The following is an 18,016-nucleotide window of genomic DNA, read 5'->3' as shown; positions in this document are numbered from 1 at the left end:
TTGATCTGGGATAAGTGGTCGCAGCTATGTTTCAGCAAACCAAAGCAGCTTTGCACTTGTATTCTGTATCGGGTTATTTGTACCTGTACATCATTACAGAATTGGCACTAAGCACACCCTTTTTGTGCCATAATCTAGGCACCATTTTATAGACTTGTCCCTGTTATATTCTCTGTTAATTACTGTAAACCACCAAGAACAAGTCATTTTGGATTAGCAGAGTATAAGCTTTAAACATAATAAAGACAGAAGGATTAAAACTCAATGTTCTTAATTTTGAAAGTAAAACTGTGCAACTATTACACATAAGAAGCAACTTATAAGTGCAGTAATACACTAGGGGATGGTGTAATGCCAGATCTTGATAAATTTCTGGGGTGCCGAAGCCCCCCCCCCCCCCCTGGATCTTGAGCTTATTTGATGTCATTCAGCAGTCTTGGGATGTGCACACACTGTGCTTTGTGTGACAGCTTCATCATTAATATATTTGCATTCATGCAAGGCAGTGAACTGGACAATTAAAGCAGTTGCACCACTGCACAGCCAGGTCATATGGACCACTGAGAAAGATGCCATGCTTGCTACACTTCAATGATAAAAGGGACTTCCAGTGGCGTTCCTAGGGGGGGGCAGTGGGGGTGGTCCGCCCCGGGTGCAAGCCGCTTGGGGGGGGGGGTGCCGTGCGCGCGCCTGTCCGTCGTTCGTTCCATGCTCCCTCTGCCCTGGAACAGGTTACTTCCTGTCCAGGGCAGAGGGAGCATGGAATAAACGACGGACAGGCGCACGCAGCACCCCCCAGCGGCGTGCACCCGGACGGGGGGTTCTTTCACGGGGGGTGTCCTTTCGCCGGGGGGGGGGGGGTCGCGCTGCATCCGGGGGGCGCTGCACCCGGGGGGCGGGGCGCATCAGCGATCCGCCCCGGGTGTCAGCCCCCCCTAGGAACGCCACTGGGACTTCTGAAGTGTGTTGCAGATAAACATTATCAGTTGTTATGTGGTACCATATAACTCATGCCTTGAACCTTTAGGGGCTAATTTTATAACGGAGGGCCTATAGGAAAAATCTAAAAAGGTCCCTATTTTGTGAAGGCAGTGATCTGCTGGCAAATTTTTAACAATGGGTTCTTTCTCTCTGCGTAGCCAGCCCTGCAATTTGGGGGGGGGGGGGCGGGAAGGACTAGGGGACAGTGCACGCCGAGTCCCGCCAGCCAAATAAAAGAACTGCCGCCGCTCTGAGCAGCATGCCGGGACTTCTCGCAAAAGCATGGGCAGTGTCAACATTTGGCTGGCAGGACTAAGCATCCCCACCAGCAAAGTAAAATGGAATTCAGGAGATGCCCGAGCCCAAATTTTGGGTGCTGGTTGTTGAAGTAGCCACGGGGGGCCTACTTTAACAACTGACTCCAAAAATTGTTAAAAAATTAACAAACGGCTCTTGTGAGCCAGTGCAAGCCGGCTCCAACACACCACTGTATGAAGGCAACATAGATGCCTATATGCCTTTATAAATTTGTCGCTCAGAGCTCTCCCTAAAAGTGAACAGATTCTCTCATACAAATTTACATTTCTTCCAAAGATGGTGTAAAAATCTGTTTGGACTCTGTGAATGTGCACGTGTAGTGACTAAAATCCACATACTGCTGGGAATGCCTATGCCCAGTGTGCATGTAAGTACACATCATCTTGTTGACATTGTACTTATACGCACATATTTAACTGCACAGTTCTGTAAGAGCCCTGTTTATGCATGGAAATGCACACCGTAAAGGTTGGTTTGTGAACAGAATAACGTATGGTTCTGACACAAGCTTTTTTTTTTTTTTTTTTGTTCATGTCATAGTTTGCACTCTACTGTTTTGAGAAATGATCCAGGATCTAGGAGGTCCAGTAGCTCCACAGTGCTGGATGGAGGGAACATTGGAAAATTTGAATTTGAGATCACAGATTTCTTCCTTTTCGGGTCACCTTTGGGTCTGGTTCTTGCATTAAGAAAGACCGTCATCCCAACTCTTGACAGTGAGTGGTTTATATGGTAACAGTTGAACTTTGGGATGGGAATTTTTGGTTTGTGTTTGTATGTTTTGAGAGTAAATTTTAACAAGTTACCTGGATTAGGAGGCCTTATTTTCAGGCTACAGTAGAGTCCTGATTCCTCGACCTTTGATTAGCCAACATTCTGGATTAACCAATGATCAGTAATCAGGCTCTGCCCCTCCCTTCCCTCTGCCACTCTCAGTGCATCCCTCCTTTTCCCCACCTACCCCCCAAGTGCCTATCCACCCATCCACTCACCCATAGGCTTTTCCCCCCGGGCCTACCTCACAAACCCTGGTAAGTGTAGTTGGGCTTGGAGCTATCCCCAGTCGCTTCTGCCCATGCTGGCACCTCTTCCAAAATTCTTGAAGATAGGTTCATCTAGCCCCAGTTTTATTTTACTGTAAGCGTGAACTTGTTCGTGGTTTCTCTATTGCATTGCCTAGTAACATCAGAACTTCAAGTCCTTGCATTCAGTGGGGTACAAAATGGATTGGATTAACTTGTCCTTATGAGACTACCTCTAGAGGTTGAGGCAGCCATTTGGAAATCCTCGCTGGCATAGGCAGCAGCGACTGGGGATTGCTCTTGCCCCCGACTGCACCACTGGATCACCAGGGCTTGTGAGGTAGGCCCATGAGGAGCCTATGGGTGGACAGGTGAGTGGGGGTCCAGGAGGGGAGCTGCTGCTGTTCAGGGGGAAGAGAGAGAGGGAGGGATACACTGAGTTTGGAGGCGAGAAGGGAGGAAATCATTGTATACAATAGAGTCCATCGGTCTTGTTTAATTTAGGTAATTGACATTCTACTATATTTTATAGAGAAACATAGGTACCATTGTATCTTTATAAAATAGTATCACAAAAGCAGCTGAAATGCGGCCTTTGCACATTTATACTGGTTTGGGAGCTGGTGTAAAAGTATGCACTCAGGTAAGTATTTTATAACATATGTGCATTCTTCTTGACTCTGCGCGTACTCTGGCCTCCCTGAGCACACCTCCATATCACAGTGCCTATCTTTGCACATGGGGTAATTTATTTTGAGGCCTTTTACACTTGTACAACAGAGTTAACACACAAAAAAATCCTTTATGAAAATTTCTCTGGTTCTATACAGCAGTATATAAACCATCTCATTAAAAAGTGCAGACTTCATATGCTCAAATTAAATTGTGCTAGGGAAAATATTCCTATTCAGCTTCATTTTTACAGGACAATGTTTGCATGCCTGCTTTTGCGCCAGTAATATGCACAATCTAAAATCATAATTTTTCATCCTTGCTCTCGTTGGACTTAAATTCAGTTTTAAAGTATGGGACATTAAAATTAGAATTGAGAATTAATTTTGGAACCCTTGACAATAATAAAGTAATATTATAGTTGTACTAACCATCAAAGAATTTACTTTTGTGATGTGATATTACTTGGGCCTACCACAATGGGAAGCCTGCGGTCTTCATTTTATTCAGAATGTGACACTGAGACTTTTACATTGGTTATCAGTGAAGATGAAATGTCAGTCTAAAAGTTTTAGTGGGGGGTGACCTGACGCTGTAGTCATCCCATGATAGTAATTCCCTGAGTAATGGAACCTGCTTACAATGACCCACGATTGGGCTTTCTCACTGGGAGCCCCTGTATTGTTATAGACACTGCCTCCAGATGTAAGACTGGTACTGGATTTTAGGATGTTCAAAATCATGGTCTTATGGTCAACTGGGAAGAAGGGAGGAGGGGAGTGGGGTTTGCGTTTCATTTTTTATGATGATATGATATTTTGTATGAAATTTGGTTGGCCTCTAGTAGCAATGTTCTCCTAAACTTATGAAAACAACATTATTTAATTTCAAATACAGATTAAGATTAGGTATGATTTTTGTACTCCACCTTGGATAAGGGCAGAATAAAAGTAATAAACTCTAAATCATCATGGTGATGTGAGGAAATAGACATCACATATCATATTGCACTATAGATATTTGTTTATGTCAGTCACTTTGGGTGTCTGCTAAATGTAATAAAATGAAATTTATAGAAATCTGTTATTACATGAGAGGGAGATTAAAAAATAGGGGAGCTCTACAAAGAAGGTGACACTGTCTTGGGGGCTTATAGTACTGGTGACAAGTCCTACGTCCTTTGTGTGATGCAGACCATCTTATTAGGAGGCTAAAAACTGACCTTGTGGAGGTTGCAGAAAGGTGGGAAGTTGTAGTTTCATGATAGGCAGGGGAATGCCCAATTCTTATTGAATAGCCCAAATTCAGGGCATATTGAATAATTGTTTTATAGCCTGCAGTAACAAGCTTTAGTACATGGGGAGTTTTTTGTTTGCTTTTTGGGTTTTTTCAGTGCGTTTTTTCTAGCAAAAAAGGTGCCGGTACTCAAATGCCAGGCCACCCTTCAGGAGTGGGGTAATCACTGAGGGACCCCACCCCACAGTAGCCAGGTCCCCTGCAACCAGTCACAGAATCTATGATATGGCAGAATTGGTGTGTTAGGGCCTGAGCTCTTTCATTAAAACTTGGGGACCATGAGTCAATTTTAGCAGACAATGGAAAAGGTGCCGGTACTCAGTACCCCCAAGTACCCCCTCAATAAAAGCCCTGGTTTTTCTTATCCAGTGCTACATTTTATTTATATTTAGGACACTGGGATTCCAGTAATTTCTATTGTCACATTGAATGATAGGGTCAGTTTTTACAACTTTGCAGTGCCAGTTTATGGTTTGAATAATTAAAAAATAAATCTCTTTTGTCTTCTCGATCCTTTTTTTAAATTAGTCTTCCAGCTGAGACCATCCTGCCAGCAGGTTTATAATTTGTTTCACCCAGCTGACCCTTCTGCCTCTCGTGTGGAACCACTTCTGGAGAAGAAATTTCACCTGCTACCTCCCTTCAATATCCCACGATACCAACGGTTCCCCCTGGGTGATGGTAACTCTGCCCTCTTGGGTAAGTAGAGCTTGGTAAATGACCCGTTAGAGGATGGATTCAGGTCCCTGAGAAGTGAAAGTTTGTCTTTCAAGGCTGAGAAGATACAATGATTAATGCAAAGAGAATATTTAACCAAGGAGAAATGGAACCAATGGAAGTTATTTTCTCTTGTCTTCCTGTTGGTTCTCTGCAATCCTGGACAGGCATGCATTCAGGTTTCCAATCTTAGCCCACCAGCTGGCTATTCCCCTGTGTCTAACCACCCACTACCAAAACCAGTGAGAAAATTGCCCAAGCATCTGGTCATCTAAGTCTCATGGCCAAGCTGGATAGTTCCTAGTTGCCTTTAACCGGCCAACATCGACCCAGTTACCTCATGGCTTGTGCTTCCTCTATTATCTTGACGCCTTGAGGGGCTAATACCTGGCAGCCTCCAGCCTGCTGGCATCAACCCATTTGGATTTTGGAGGCCTAAGAATTGTGGAGATGTTGACAGCACTTCGTAGAACCCTACATCTTCCTTATTCTCTGCGGCTTTTGGTAGGGCTGCCAGCTAATCTCTATTGATTGATTAAGGACAAGTTAATCCAATCCATTTTGTACCCCACTGCATGCAAGGACTTGCAGTTCTGATGTTATTTGGCAATGTAATAGAGAAACCATGAACAAGTTAACACTTACAGTAGAATAAACCTTGGGCTAGATGAACCTATCTTCAACAAATGAAGCCAGATGGGAACCCTAACCGTTGTTCGTGTTCTTGTTTTCATCTAACCCCACCACCACTTCATTGCATGTGCTGCTGGAATACAGCTGTGACACATTTTAAATGTGATTCATCTGTACAGCAGGAATTCTCAAAGTCCTAGGCTGTGTGCCACCTTGGCCTGCAGAACACCCTCTCTGTTCTGAACGTAGACCCACTACTGCACCAGCCAAACACTAGGATTAAGTCTGGGATTACAACAAGCAGAGAAGATGCATCCCTCTTAGCTCCTGAAGCCCCGCAAAGCAGACAGCCATTTTGAGTTTCTGTGAGTAGCATCATGGAAACCTGTATCCACATTCCTGTCAACTGGCAAGATGTTTTACACCTAATGAGATCAGAAGTTGGAGTACCCTGTCCAGAAATAAAAAGTATTGAAGCTTTTTCTTGCACTTGTGTTTTAAATGGAACCTTAACCCTTTCCATCCTGATTCAGATACATCATTAGTAAGGTCAAAGGTCACTGTAAATAGACACCGCCTTGGGTGAATTTCTTCATAAAGGTGGTTAATAAATCCAATAAATAAATAAAATAAGATGACAGGTTAACCACTTGCTGACATTGCTATTACTGGTTCCCAGTCACTGTTTAAAGTAATTTTGAGGTTGAATGGAATGCAGCACACCAGGCTTCAGCAATACCCTACTTCTATTTTATTGTAATGAAAGTCATCTTATAGCCCTCAGGAAGAGACAGATACTAGGTTGGATAAATAAACATATCATTTAGCCATAATCTTTAATACAAACAGCATTCACATAGTTTGTTTTTCCTCCTATGGGATAGGGGAAGGGTGTTTTTATTTGCAGAAAGTTAATTCTGCTTACGGCAATAGTCATAACATCCTGTCCCCAGAGAGATAGGGTGGTAAACTCCCCCCCCCCCCTTCCCCCATGTTGTACAGGTTCTTGACCCCATCCAAGAAACTGTCTTCCACGTTCCCTTTGTAAACTGCCGCCAGTGGCATACGTAGGCCTGAATGGGCCTCGGGCGGAGAAATTAAGGTGGGCTCCTTTTAACACCATCATTCCCAGGATAGTGGGGTCCGGGGGGGGAGGCACATTTCCCAAAAAGTGACGTATTACAATTAGGGAAAAAATACTTTTCCCCCGACCTTTATTGTCTGGACATTGCTTTTTTTTCCTAATATCTCTCTTCTTAGGGTTACCATATTTTGTCCCCCAAAAAGGAGGACACATGCCCCGCCCCGCCATGCCCCGCCATGCCCCCCTTTCACGCCCATGCTCCGCCCCATCACATTTTTCCCTCCCCCCGTCACACACCCCGTCACTCCCCCTCCCCGTCACCCCCCGCCCCTTACCTTACTACTGCCCTGGTGGTCTAGTGACCTCTTCGGGGCAGGAAAGAGGAAACTCTCGGCGGCCATTTTGAATCGGCGCCGAGATCACAAACAGGAAGGATGCATGCTGGGCAGCGCTCCGGCCAGGAAAGAGGGGGCTCTTTCCTGCCCCAAAGGCGGAAGAGGTCACTAGACCACCAGGGCAGTAGTACGTAAGGGGAGGCTAGCAATCTGCCTGTTTTTCTGGATTTCTGGACAAACGGGCCCCGTTGCCCGGACATGCCGTCAAAAAGAGGACATGTCCGGGTAAATCCAGACATATGGTAACCCTATCTTTTCTGCTTTTCTCAACTCTCTCCAGGGTCTTCTGTCCTTTTGGCATATTTTCTCTATGTCCACCATCCATCTTTCCCGTGTACTTTCCCTTCCAACACTGCCAGTATTTACCTTTATACTGGCCTTATCCATGTCCAAGTATGTAACTGGCTCTAAAATTATGCTATGTGGTGTTGACACCCTGAAATGAGGCTGCATTGGTCGGGGGAACTTATCTGAAGTTGGAAAATAATTGGGGAAGAGAGGTTGGTGGTTGGGAGGCGAGGATAGTGGAGGGGAGACTTATACGGTCTGTGCCAGAGCCGGTGATGGGAGGCGGGAAATACTGCTGGGCAGACTTGTACGGTCTGTGCCCTGAAAAAGGCAGGTACAAATCAAGGTAAGGTATACACATATGAGTTTATCTTGTTGGGCAGACTGGATGGACCATGCAGGTCTTTTTCTGCCGTCATCTACTATGTTACTATGTATGTTTAGGAAATGCCAGATTAGTGAAAGACTACTGTATTCCTGCCTAGCACCCCACCTCATCCCCAGCCATCCAGTGGATCTGACAGTTTATGGATCCTTTCTGAAAAAAAAAAACTTGAAGTTAATGTAGTGGCACCAGGCCTATGTTAGGAAATAATTTACTGGATATGCTAAAACGCATGCAATTTTCTCCTGTGACATCACCCCTAATGTTTTTTCTGTGTTTATATTGGTATAGTTACAGTACATGTGAAGTAGATTAAAAAGATTCATGTAACATAGCAACAAGGGACTCACTGCTAATTTTGGAATGGTTATTTTATGGGTGAGGTTAGGGAAGGAGAAAGATGAAGTCCTGTTACTTTAAAAGAAAGCTGTACCCTTTGTTTGCAAAGCAGTATTTCAAAAGCACACATGACCACTAGTGAAGGTAACCCTATCAGTGAAAACATTTTCAAGCCAATATTCAATGTGATTTTTCTGGCCACTGACCAGTCCAATCGCTTGGGCTGGCTGCAAATTTTCAGGGGCACTTAACTGGCCAAGTGCTGCTGAAATTTTCGGTTAGCACCTAACTCAAAGCTGGCTATGTTGGGGGTGTTCCGGGGACAAAGTCAGCATTTGGCCACTCGGCCAGGTTTAGTGCATAAATGGGACTGCATAAAAGTCTGTCTTTATGTGCTAATCCATGGCCACTTAAGTGCTGAATATTGACTTAAGTGACTATATGTTAGCTGGCTCAAAAATAACCTGATATCTAAAACCAAAGCCCAGACACGACCTGGCTTTGAATATCTGGCAATAACTCTGTCGGTGGCAAACCCGTTTACTCCCACTGACTGAATATTGACCCCTTTATTGCTAAAGTTATTTCTTTATTTTATTTTTTTTTTAGTTTTCTCCTCAGAGCTCCCTGAATAGACTGATGGATTGCAGTTATGATGTTTGTCATTTACCATTTGTGACTTCATGGCCACCACAGCTGCCCCTAGTGGATGCAGAAAAATGTCAGAGGAGCTACTTAAAGAATCTCAAAAGCACTGGTAACATTTTTAGTTGGCCCAGTGAGAGTATTTCCACTTGTTACCTGAGGTACTGCACTGTACAGAGAGGGTCAAGCTTTCTTCTAGGGGTTGGACTGTGTCTGGTTGGTTGTTACACTTTGTGGCTACATGTCTGTTCTTGTCCTTTGTTTTCTTCCCCACCTGCTTCTAGTTGAGACAGTCCAGAGTAATCCCATCCTCCTCATGGAAAGCAGCCCCTTGGTTGCTCTCCAGCGCCAGGATAGCATCATGGAAACCTGTATCCCCGTTCCTGTCAACTGGCAAGATGTTTCCACTAAAAACACCATTTTTGTTGAGCGTGTGTAATCTTCCCTCTTTTATTGTCTTGCTGTGGTACATGTAAAATGCATGTGTATGGACCTGAAAGCTTCCAGTGTGCATGCAAGAACGGCAAAAAAATAAAAAAAAAATTGCAAAGCCTGCATTGCTATAGTAGTGCATGGATTGGCTTGACAGTGGCACTATTTCCAATCATTGTTTCTCCTCAAAGCTTGTGGTGAGAGCTATATTCAAAATGTCTGAGGCTTAGAGCACTGGGCTAGCTTTCCATTTGCAGCCATGGCAATTGCTATTGCTGGTAGACTCTTTTATAGAAATAACATGATATTTGCATGGATGAAGAGCTGCTATAGTTTAGCTTCAGCAGTGAGCAATGACGCATCCTGTTAAGAAGGATTCGATGCATCGCTAATGTGAATACTTGAATGTCTCCAACTCCGTAATGCTGCATAGCGCAGACGATGGTTCACTTGCAGTCATGAAGCATTTATTTAAAAATAAATGTTACAATAAAGCAGACTGGAAATAAGTGGCATGGCATTAGCATTAAAACTGCAAATTCCACAAGATCCTGAGGCTCATTTTCAAAGCACCTAGACTTTACAAAGCTGCATATGTTACTGTGGAAAATGAGCACCCCTGTGTGACGTGTGCCAGTTAGCATGGAGTGAGGCAAATGTTGTGACCCACCTCAGTTCAATACAAGCAAAGCACAGAGTGTTTGTGGGCTGTGGATGCTTCGGTCTGCTCACCAGGGTGGGGAGAGCTTGTCTCCTACTGCTGCTAATTCCTAGAGTGCTACTAGATCTAGGCAGGACTGCACAGCAGTACAATTCAATAGCACAGCAAAATCTGTTCACATAATTTAAGAGAAAATTAATTACCACAATTAGAATTCTGCATACACTATCATCCAGGTGACAGCTACACAGTGGTACCACTATCTGTGAAGTTGCAAACAAATATTCTTACCTCTGTGTCCACAGAAATATGTTTGATATTCTACCATTATGCTAAGTGAATGTTAGGAATTGATTTTACTGTGCCATTCAGTTCCTTTTTTTTTTTTTTGCAGAACATCAATTTCAGTGTCATATCTGTGGCATGTTGATAAATCAGAGGAAGTGATGTGACCACTTCAATTCACTTTTCACTTTTACACCAGGCTTATTTGGAGAGGAACACAATGGCATCACTGTTAAACACTCAGTCCTCATTAGCTGCATTTTGCATTCAAAGGGCAATACTAGAACTGCATAAATGTACAGAATAATAAGCAGTCAATGTGCTTAAGTGTACACTTATCTGCAGAAGTGCTACCAGGGCACCTAAGCACTATTCTGTATGGACACGTGTAGGTGGCATAGCCAGGGCCGCCGAAAGACTGGGCCGAGCCCAGGGCAAGGCCGCCGCCGCTCCCCCCCTCCACCCTTCCAAGGTTGCCACCGCTCCCCCCCTGAGATCGCCACAGCCACTGCTCCCCCCTCCACCCCCCCCCGAGGTCGCCGCTGCTCCCCTCTCCACCCCCCCCCCCCCCCGAGGTCGCCGCTGCCACTCACCCCCTCCGTCCGCCACCGGGCCGAGCCCCCTGCATTGAAATTGCAGTCTCACCTCAGTGAAAGCAGTGCTGCAGGCAGCAGAACGCCTCCCTTTGGCCCTCCTTCCCTCCTTGTGTCCTGCCCTCGCGGAAGTTACGTCAGACGAGGGCGGGACACAGGGAGGGAAGGAGGGCCGAAGGGAGGCGTTCTGCTGCCTGTACCGCTGCTTTCACGGAGGTGAGACTGCAATTTCAATGCAGGGGGCAGACGGTCGACGACGGAGGGCGGGTGGGACTGCGGCACTGGGCCTCCCTTGGAGGCCCAGGCCCGGGGAATTTTGTCCCCCCCTGCCCCCCCCCCCTCGGCGGCTATGGGCATAGCACGTAAATGGAAGAGGGCGTATACATGGGTGAGGCTGTGTTAGTTCCAAGCATCTCACTGCAGTTCCACTTGCTCCATTGCTAGTGCAATGTAAGGTGCAAGCAAGTTTAACACACAACTTAATGTTTGGTAAATGTAGGAGCCATGCCATGTATCTGCCCTGCAGTTACCTCACAAGGCAGAGTTATCTCGCATGCAAGAGCACCTGTGCTATCAGATGCATTACACTAGTATTCTATAATAGAATCTGGGTGCCTGAATGCCATTATACAATAGGGTCTCACCAAACGTCCTCGGGTAACCTAAATGAAGCACCCATTAATAGAATTGCCCCATTAGTGTGATGCAAAATCTTGAAATGTGGCATTTGTTGGCCAACACTAGTCTGAGAAATATTGTATCCCCATCAGAGATCTCCTCTGAAATGGTTTTCACTGCACTTGGTATCACAGATGTAATTTGTGTTTATTGCTATAGTGGTGAACCTCAGATTGGTTGAATAGCATACATGAGTGATTTAATTTGGACACAAGGTACAAAAGAGAAAAAGAAAAACCAGCAAACCGAGCCTTTCCCCATTAACACCTTGACTGAGATCAAAATCTATGGAGAAAGCTTTCATGTCTAATAACTTTTATTGTGTGTTTTGTAAAATCAATCTGTTTTAAATTAATTTTTCATTTGTTTTTCTGTAAAATGATACGGATTGCATTGCAATATTCTCTTCTACAATGTATTCTGCGTTTTAACTTCTTTTGGGGGGGGGGGGAGATACCTGCAGCCATGCAATGGGCCAAACCTCTGAACCCTTTGATCTATAGTGTATCCCCAAAGCCTTAATATACACTGTGTTTCAAAAAATATATATATATATACAAAGCTTATTTTCTGCATAACTCTGTCAAAACGTGACCAATTTCAATTAAATTTGGGATATATCATCCTGAATAAATTTTCAGTAAGCCTATACTCACACTGGCCACCTCACCTCAACTTTGCCACCAATTAGAAATTGTCATGATATACACAGATGCCATTTTGCTTTAAATATAAATAGTTACTTACCATGGTTTTCAGTCAGGATGATCTGATCCTTATTAAGAGTTTTATCTGGAGAAAGGTTATGAATCTCATAGACTGGTGCAAGAGTTTTCAGAAAAGAAGTAGGAGAGGGTAAGCATAGAATATGTTTTGAAGAAATTGCAAGAAACAGGCTGAACTGACCACCAATCAGGAAGCGGTGCAGGGCCCGATCAGTTCACACTGAAGAAAACATTGTGACAGTTGAAGAACCAGGTTGTGAAGTGACATCTGGCCGGCATGAGTGTAGGCCTGTTACAAATTTATTCAGGATGATATATCACAAATTATATTGAAATTGGTCAGGTTTTGACAAGCTTCGTGCAGTTTTTTTTTTTTTTCAAACACAGTATATTTTACTCTCCTGGTCTTGAATACAGCACCCCCTCCCCACACAGACACACACTAGCATCCCCTGTTCATAACTGTTCTTGCAGAGGTAGTTTCTCTCGCTTAATTCCCAGTCATGCCTCTTCCAGTACTGAGTGATAATAGATTATTCATATGTGCAATGTAAAGAGCTTCTGTCGAGGTATGCTGTGTAGAGATGTGCATTTCTTAGCTACCTTAGAAAATTTAGAGGCTCTTTTACTAGACTGCAGTAAGTTGTGCGCTTACCACAGGTTTAACACAAAAATTAATGTGTGGTAAATGCAGGAGCCGTGTCAAGCATCTGTCCTGTATTTACTCCACAGTGCAGAAAGTTATCGCTTAAGTACTGTATTAAGTGTAGTGTCTGATAGCACAGGAGCACTCGCTCTATCAGGTACAGCATGTAACTTATGTGAGACACTGAAAATAAAGAACTGATGCAGCTGTGCATCTACTCGCCATCTACAATTCTCCCCCCCCCCCCACCCCCCCCAATACAAAGATCTCCTTCCTGATTGGTACCTCCTCAAGTTCTGCCCCCAACAACAAAATACTGACCCTCCATAACCCTTCCATTCTCCCCACCCACCGCCCTGGGACTTGCCCGGGGGCTCTGGTTGTACAGGGCTGTCTGGGCATCTGTAGTGACCTTTCGCTGCCACCCATGTCAGCACCATTATCCAATATGGCACCAGTGACCCCTAGTGGTAATCTAAGTTGTGTTAAGCAGCTAATGCGGGGTTTACCATGCAGTGGACAGTATCACAAACTGGTGTTTCTGTCTCTTGCATTAAAAAGGCAGCTGCTGCAGGATGACTATGGAATCCAAGATGGTGGAAGCTTAAGCGAAGCCAATGACCACTACCTGATCTCTGCTATTTGTGTTTTTCTATGATGGGAAAACATAAGGGTGGGCATAGGGCAAAAAACTATTGCCCCTATCAAAAACCAGCCCAGTTCCATGGATACTTTTGCCATTTGTGATGGAGAGCATCAACAAAAATTCAAATGGAGGAGGATTAGAGCAGTTTTTTGGGCCGGAAGTCTCTCTAAGCCCGGATTCCAAGGCCTCCTTCCCTGTAGCCACGAGCATCGAGCTCTCCTGTGCCTGGAATGTAGATCTCTCTGGGGCTGTCTCTGAGGAGCGCTACAGAGGAGATGAAGAACAAAGTTGGCGAGAAACCTCCGTGGATGAGACTCTAAGGACAACTTGCCTCTGAGGGAAGTGAAAGGAGATCCCCTTCTGAGCGTTTGCTGGGTTTGAGTGAGCCCAGCACTGAAGCAGATGCCCAGGTGGGCCTAACTGACTTTGAGCTAACAATTTCAAACTGTCAGGAATTTTTACACAGCCACCAACTGATATTCCCCTGGATACAATATGGCTGGCGATAGCAGATTTGACGAGACTTTGCTACCAATAGAAAAAGAGTTAAATCCTCACGTTAAAAGTTTTGAATTAAGAATTAAAGAAGAAGAAGAACTGGCAACTTTTAAATCTTCTTTTGTAAATATGGAGAGAGCGGGTCAAACCTTTTTACAAATACAACCATTCAAACCACTGGTTATGGATGTATCTGCCGTTCGGTTTAAATTAAAAAATATGGATAATGTGATCAGGACTGTGAACTTAAGATTACTTAGTTTTCCCAGGGACCTCAATATCTCACATAAAGAAATGTTTAAATAATATTTGGTTGACCCCTCCGAAGGGACACTACCTTGTAGTGGTGGAGGGGCTTCTGTGTTTCAATGACTCAGAGGGCTATGCTGAAGGGTTACCCATATCAGACAGGCCTCTGAGGAGAAGCCAGACAAAGAGTGTCCCAAACTAGGGAGAGTGGAAAGATGGTGACCTGAAGCTCGTACGCTCAACGGCCCAGCTGTCCTCTGAAGTTCTGTCTTTGTTTGCTTGAAATTTCCTCTCTGCATTTGCAGTTACCTTAACTGAGAGGAAGGGGACAATGAGGGGTCAGCCGCTGATGGCCAGCGTTTTGTCCCCTGTGCAGCAAGTGTGGGACCGCTGCGTGATGAGCTGCCCACAGATGACTGGGTTGATGAGTCCTTTGATTAGCGCCGGCGAAGGAGCGTCAATGCTCTTGGACCTGGAAACAACTTCATCACTCCCAAATCATTTAACCACCATGTCCAAAGGAGTGAGTTAGGAGTGTATGCTGAAACGGAAGTCATTTACAGCTGAACCCGTGTTGGCGGTGCCACTCCTAAACCCGTAAGAGTTATCAGCTTGGAGTTTTTGGCTCCCGTGGAGGTTACATTGAATATCATCTGGAAGGCGCTCCAGGACCTAACTGTGGTAGTAAATAATTTTGCTCCAGATATAATCTAATCGAATCCTTTGAGAATGAAAAATTGATACAGCAAATGAAGTTCTACAGGAGTAGGAAATGGTTAAGATTTTGAAAATGATAATAGACCAGAAAATTTTGAACAAAATGAATATTATTACAGATGATTAATATCGAGATTGTTGTTTTCCCCAGAGTTCCGGGTATGACTCCTAAAGTTTTTTTCCTCTGAAATTATTCCTCTTAATATATTAATTCAAAAGGAGTGAAGCCTGCGAAACTGGGATTACCTTAATCAGTGGGAATTGGATTAGAGATTCAAGTGTTTGTATTGTTAAATAATTTCTGGTTTTAAAAGAGAAAAAATGAAATTAGTTGTACTATTTCCACTAATATTGAACAATAAGTATGTTTCCAACTAAATTAATTGACTATACACCGTTTTGGGTTTGAAGAAGCCAACCAGACGATCAATGTGGAATAATGATTCAGATAAATACTAACGGGGGATAATCAGGTTAATACCATGTTTTCTTTGTTTACTGTTGTTTAATTGATCTCCTTGTCTTGTTTCACTCTCCCTATTTATTTTGTGGTCTAAGAAAGAGAAAGATTGTATATAATCCATTTATCTAGTTGAGATTGTTTTCTTCTAATATTGTATTAATGTACAGTCATCTCTGTATTACTGTTTGCAAGTGACCCTTGTAAAATGAAAATTATAAATAAATGATTTAATAATATTTGGTTGAAGTTCAGAGGATTCTGGAAGATGCTATGCCAAAATTGTTCGAGCTTACTACCTCCCTGTTAGAAAGCATGGAATAGCGGCAGGAGAAATATCAGCTAACTCTTTGGAAAACCCTACAGATGTTCCAGGCAGAAATGGTCATTTGTTTGCTACTCTCTTAGTGACTTTGGAAAATAGTTTTGAGAGAGATCGTTTGCTAAAGTTGTACTTTCAAAATAGATCAGAATTGTTCAGAGGAAGTGGGTGTCTGTCGCGTGCTCGAGGACCTTGGCATACTGTCAGGCTTCTTCCCCGGGAGCACTGGGTTCGTGAGCCCATGGGCCACTACCGTGGAGCGGCAGTGGCAGGCAAGATCACCTCCAAGGTAGAGATGAGACAAAACTGGACCGGAACCCCGGACTGGAGTTCTACACCGGAATACACGGAACTGGAACGCACCGGACGGGTGCGCACTGGAGTGGAGCCCGCTGGACTGGAACACACTGGAGGGCCCCACAGGACTGGAACATACAGGAATGAAACCCGCTGGACTGGAACACACTGGACCTAGGCTTCACCTACGCTTGACCACCTTTCCCCGAGGGTTGAGCCCTCAGGTTCTGGCAGCCGGTAGGACTTACAGGAAAACCCGGAACTGGAACTTGCAAGCAGGAACAGCAGGAATGAAGATCCAGGAGTGCCCCCTGGCACCTAGGCGCAGGCAAGGCCGACAGGCAGGGACTGTCCGGGTTCTGGCAGTCGGCAGGTTTAAACACAATGACTAGTAAACTGTACCTAGGCTAATAGAAACGCTATACCCAGGCAAACCAGTCATACACAAGAAACATACACAGAGCACACTCAGGAGACTTGAAAGCTATACACCAGCTAACAACAAAGCTGTGCCCAAGCTAACAAGTCATGCACTGGAAACAAACACAGAGCACTAGCAAAGCTATACACAGGCTAACAAGCCACACGGTGCCTAAGCTGGCTAGTCTAAACAAACACAGAGCACTAGCAAAGCTATACACAGGCTAACAAGCCACACGGTGCCTAAGCTGGCTAGTCTAAACAAACACAGAGCACTAGCAAAGCTATACACAGGCTAACAAGCCACACGGTGCCTAAGCTGGCTAGTCTAAACAAACACAGAGCACTAGCAAAGCTATACACAGGCTAACAAGCCACACGGTGCCTAAGCTATCTAGTCAAACATAGAAACTCACACAGAGCAAACACTGAAACAGTGTACAGAGCACTCTATACACCAGGGCCCTTAGATGAAATGCAAAGGCCAGGGCTGTAATCTCTAAGTGATTAATAAAGCCCTTCCACACCAGAGGCACAGCTGCAGCAATCACCTTGCATCCAAACAGAGGCTTGACACACAGAGAAGTCAGCCCAGCGGGAGCCATCTTTGATACTGGCATAGAGGAGTCGGCGGCAGCCATCTTGGAAAAGGCATAGCCCACACAGGTGAGGTTCAGTAGGGCAATCAGCACCCAGAGCCCGAGAGAAACTAAGACAGAGACAGACACAGAGACAAGCAGAAGCCAGCACAGCCACTGACTCCCAGAAACAGGGTAAGTCTGAGGGTGGTCACGGCCACAGACGTAACAGTGGAATTATTGTCTTTCCTGATACTCATAGGCAGAGACGCCAGTTTTTGCTTCTCTGCCCTGAGGTTCTTCAGTTGGGTGCATTCTTTTTTCTTGAATTTCCCTGTGAATGTGTTATGACTTTTTGTTTTGTGAAATATGTGTTTTGGGAACCTTTCCATTTTGTCATCCTTGGTCTCTATGTAACACCAATTGTATCTTTCACCCTGGAATGGCGAATGCCATAACGGGACTTTGTAAGCCACATTGAGCCTGCAAATAGGTGGGAAAATGTGGGATACAAATGCAATAAATAAATAACCTCCTTTTTGGCACCAGGGAACTGATAAAGGGGATGGAACTCCTCTCATATGAGTAAAGGCTAAAGAGGTTAGGGCTCTTCAGGTTGGAAAAGAAACAGATGAGAGGTGATATGATTGAGGTCTATAAAATCCTCAGTGATGTAGAACAAGTAGAAGTGAATCGATTTTTTTACTCTTTGCGTGGAAATACTTTGAAAACGAATAGGAGGAAATATTTTTTCATTCAATGAATAGTTAAGCTCTGGAACTCCTTGCCGAAGGATGTGGTAACAGCGGTTAGCATATCTGGGTTTAAAAAAGGTTTGGACAAGTTCCTGGAGGAAAAGTCCATAGTCTGCTATTGAGACAGACATGGGGAAGCTACTGCTTGCCCTGGGATTGGTAGCATGGAATGTTGTTATTCCTTGGGATTCCAGAATCTTGCTACTCTTTGGGGTTCTGGAATGTTGCTACTATTTGGGTTTCTGCCAGGTACTTGTGACATGGCTTGGCCACTGTTGG

The 18,016-nt window shown here is 44.5% G+C and overlaps 1 protein-coding gene across 4 annotated transcripts in view; it reads left to right on the top strand.

Moving 5' to 3' along the window:
- PITPNM2 (phosphatidylinositol transfer protein membrane associated 2) overlaps nucleotides 1-18,016 on the top strand; it is a 432,451-nt gene that overhangs the window by 372,952 nt on the left and 41,483 nt on the right. For 2 of the 4 annotated variants that reach the window (XM_030220215.1, XM_030220214.1), the window contains exons 14-16: nucleotides 1,840-2,015; nucleotides 4,818-4,988; nucleotides 9,060-9,206. In XM_030220215.1, the coding sequence (XP_030076075.1) occupies nucleotides 1,840-2,015; nucleotides 4,818-4,988; nucleotides 9,060-9,206 (494 nt within the window). The remainder of the gene's footprint in view (nucleotides 1-1,839; nucleotides 2,016-4,817; nucleotides 4,989-9,059; nucleotides 9,207-18,016) is intronic. The other 2 variants (XM_030220217.1, XM_030220216.1) reach the window with 1 other exon arrangement.

Source organism: Microcaecilia unicolor, chromosome 11, assembly GCF_901765095.1.
Source record: "Microcaecilia unicolor chromosome 11, aMicUni1.1, whole genome shotgun sequence".
NCBI classification, from domain to species: Eukaryota; Metazoa; Chordata; class Amphibia; order Gymnophiona; family Siphonopidae; genus Microcaecilia; species Microcaecilia unicolor.
This window is presented reverse-complemented; position numbering and strand designations above follow the sequence as displayed.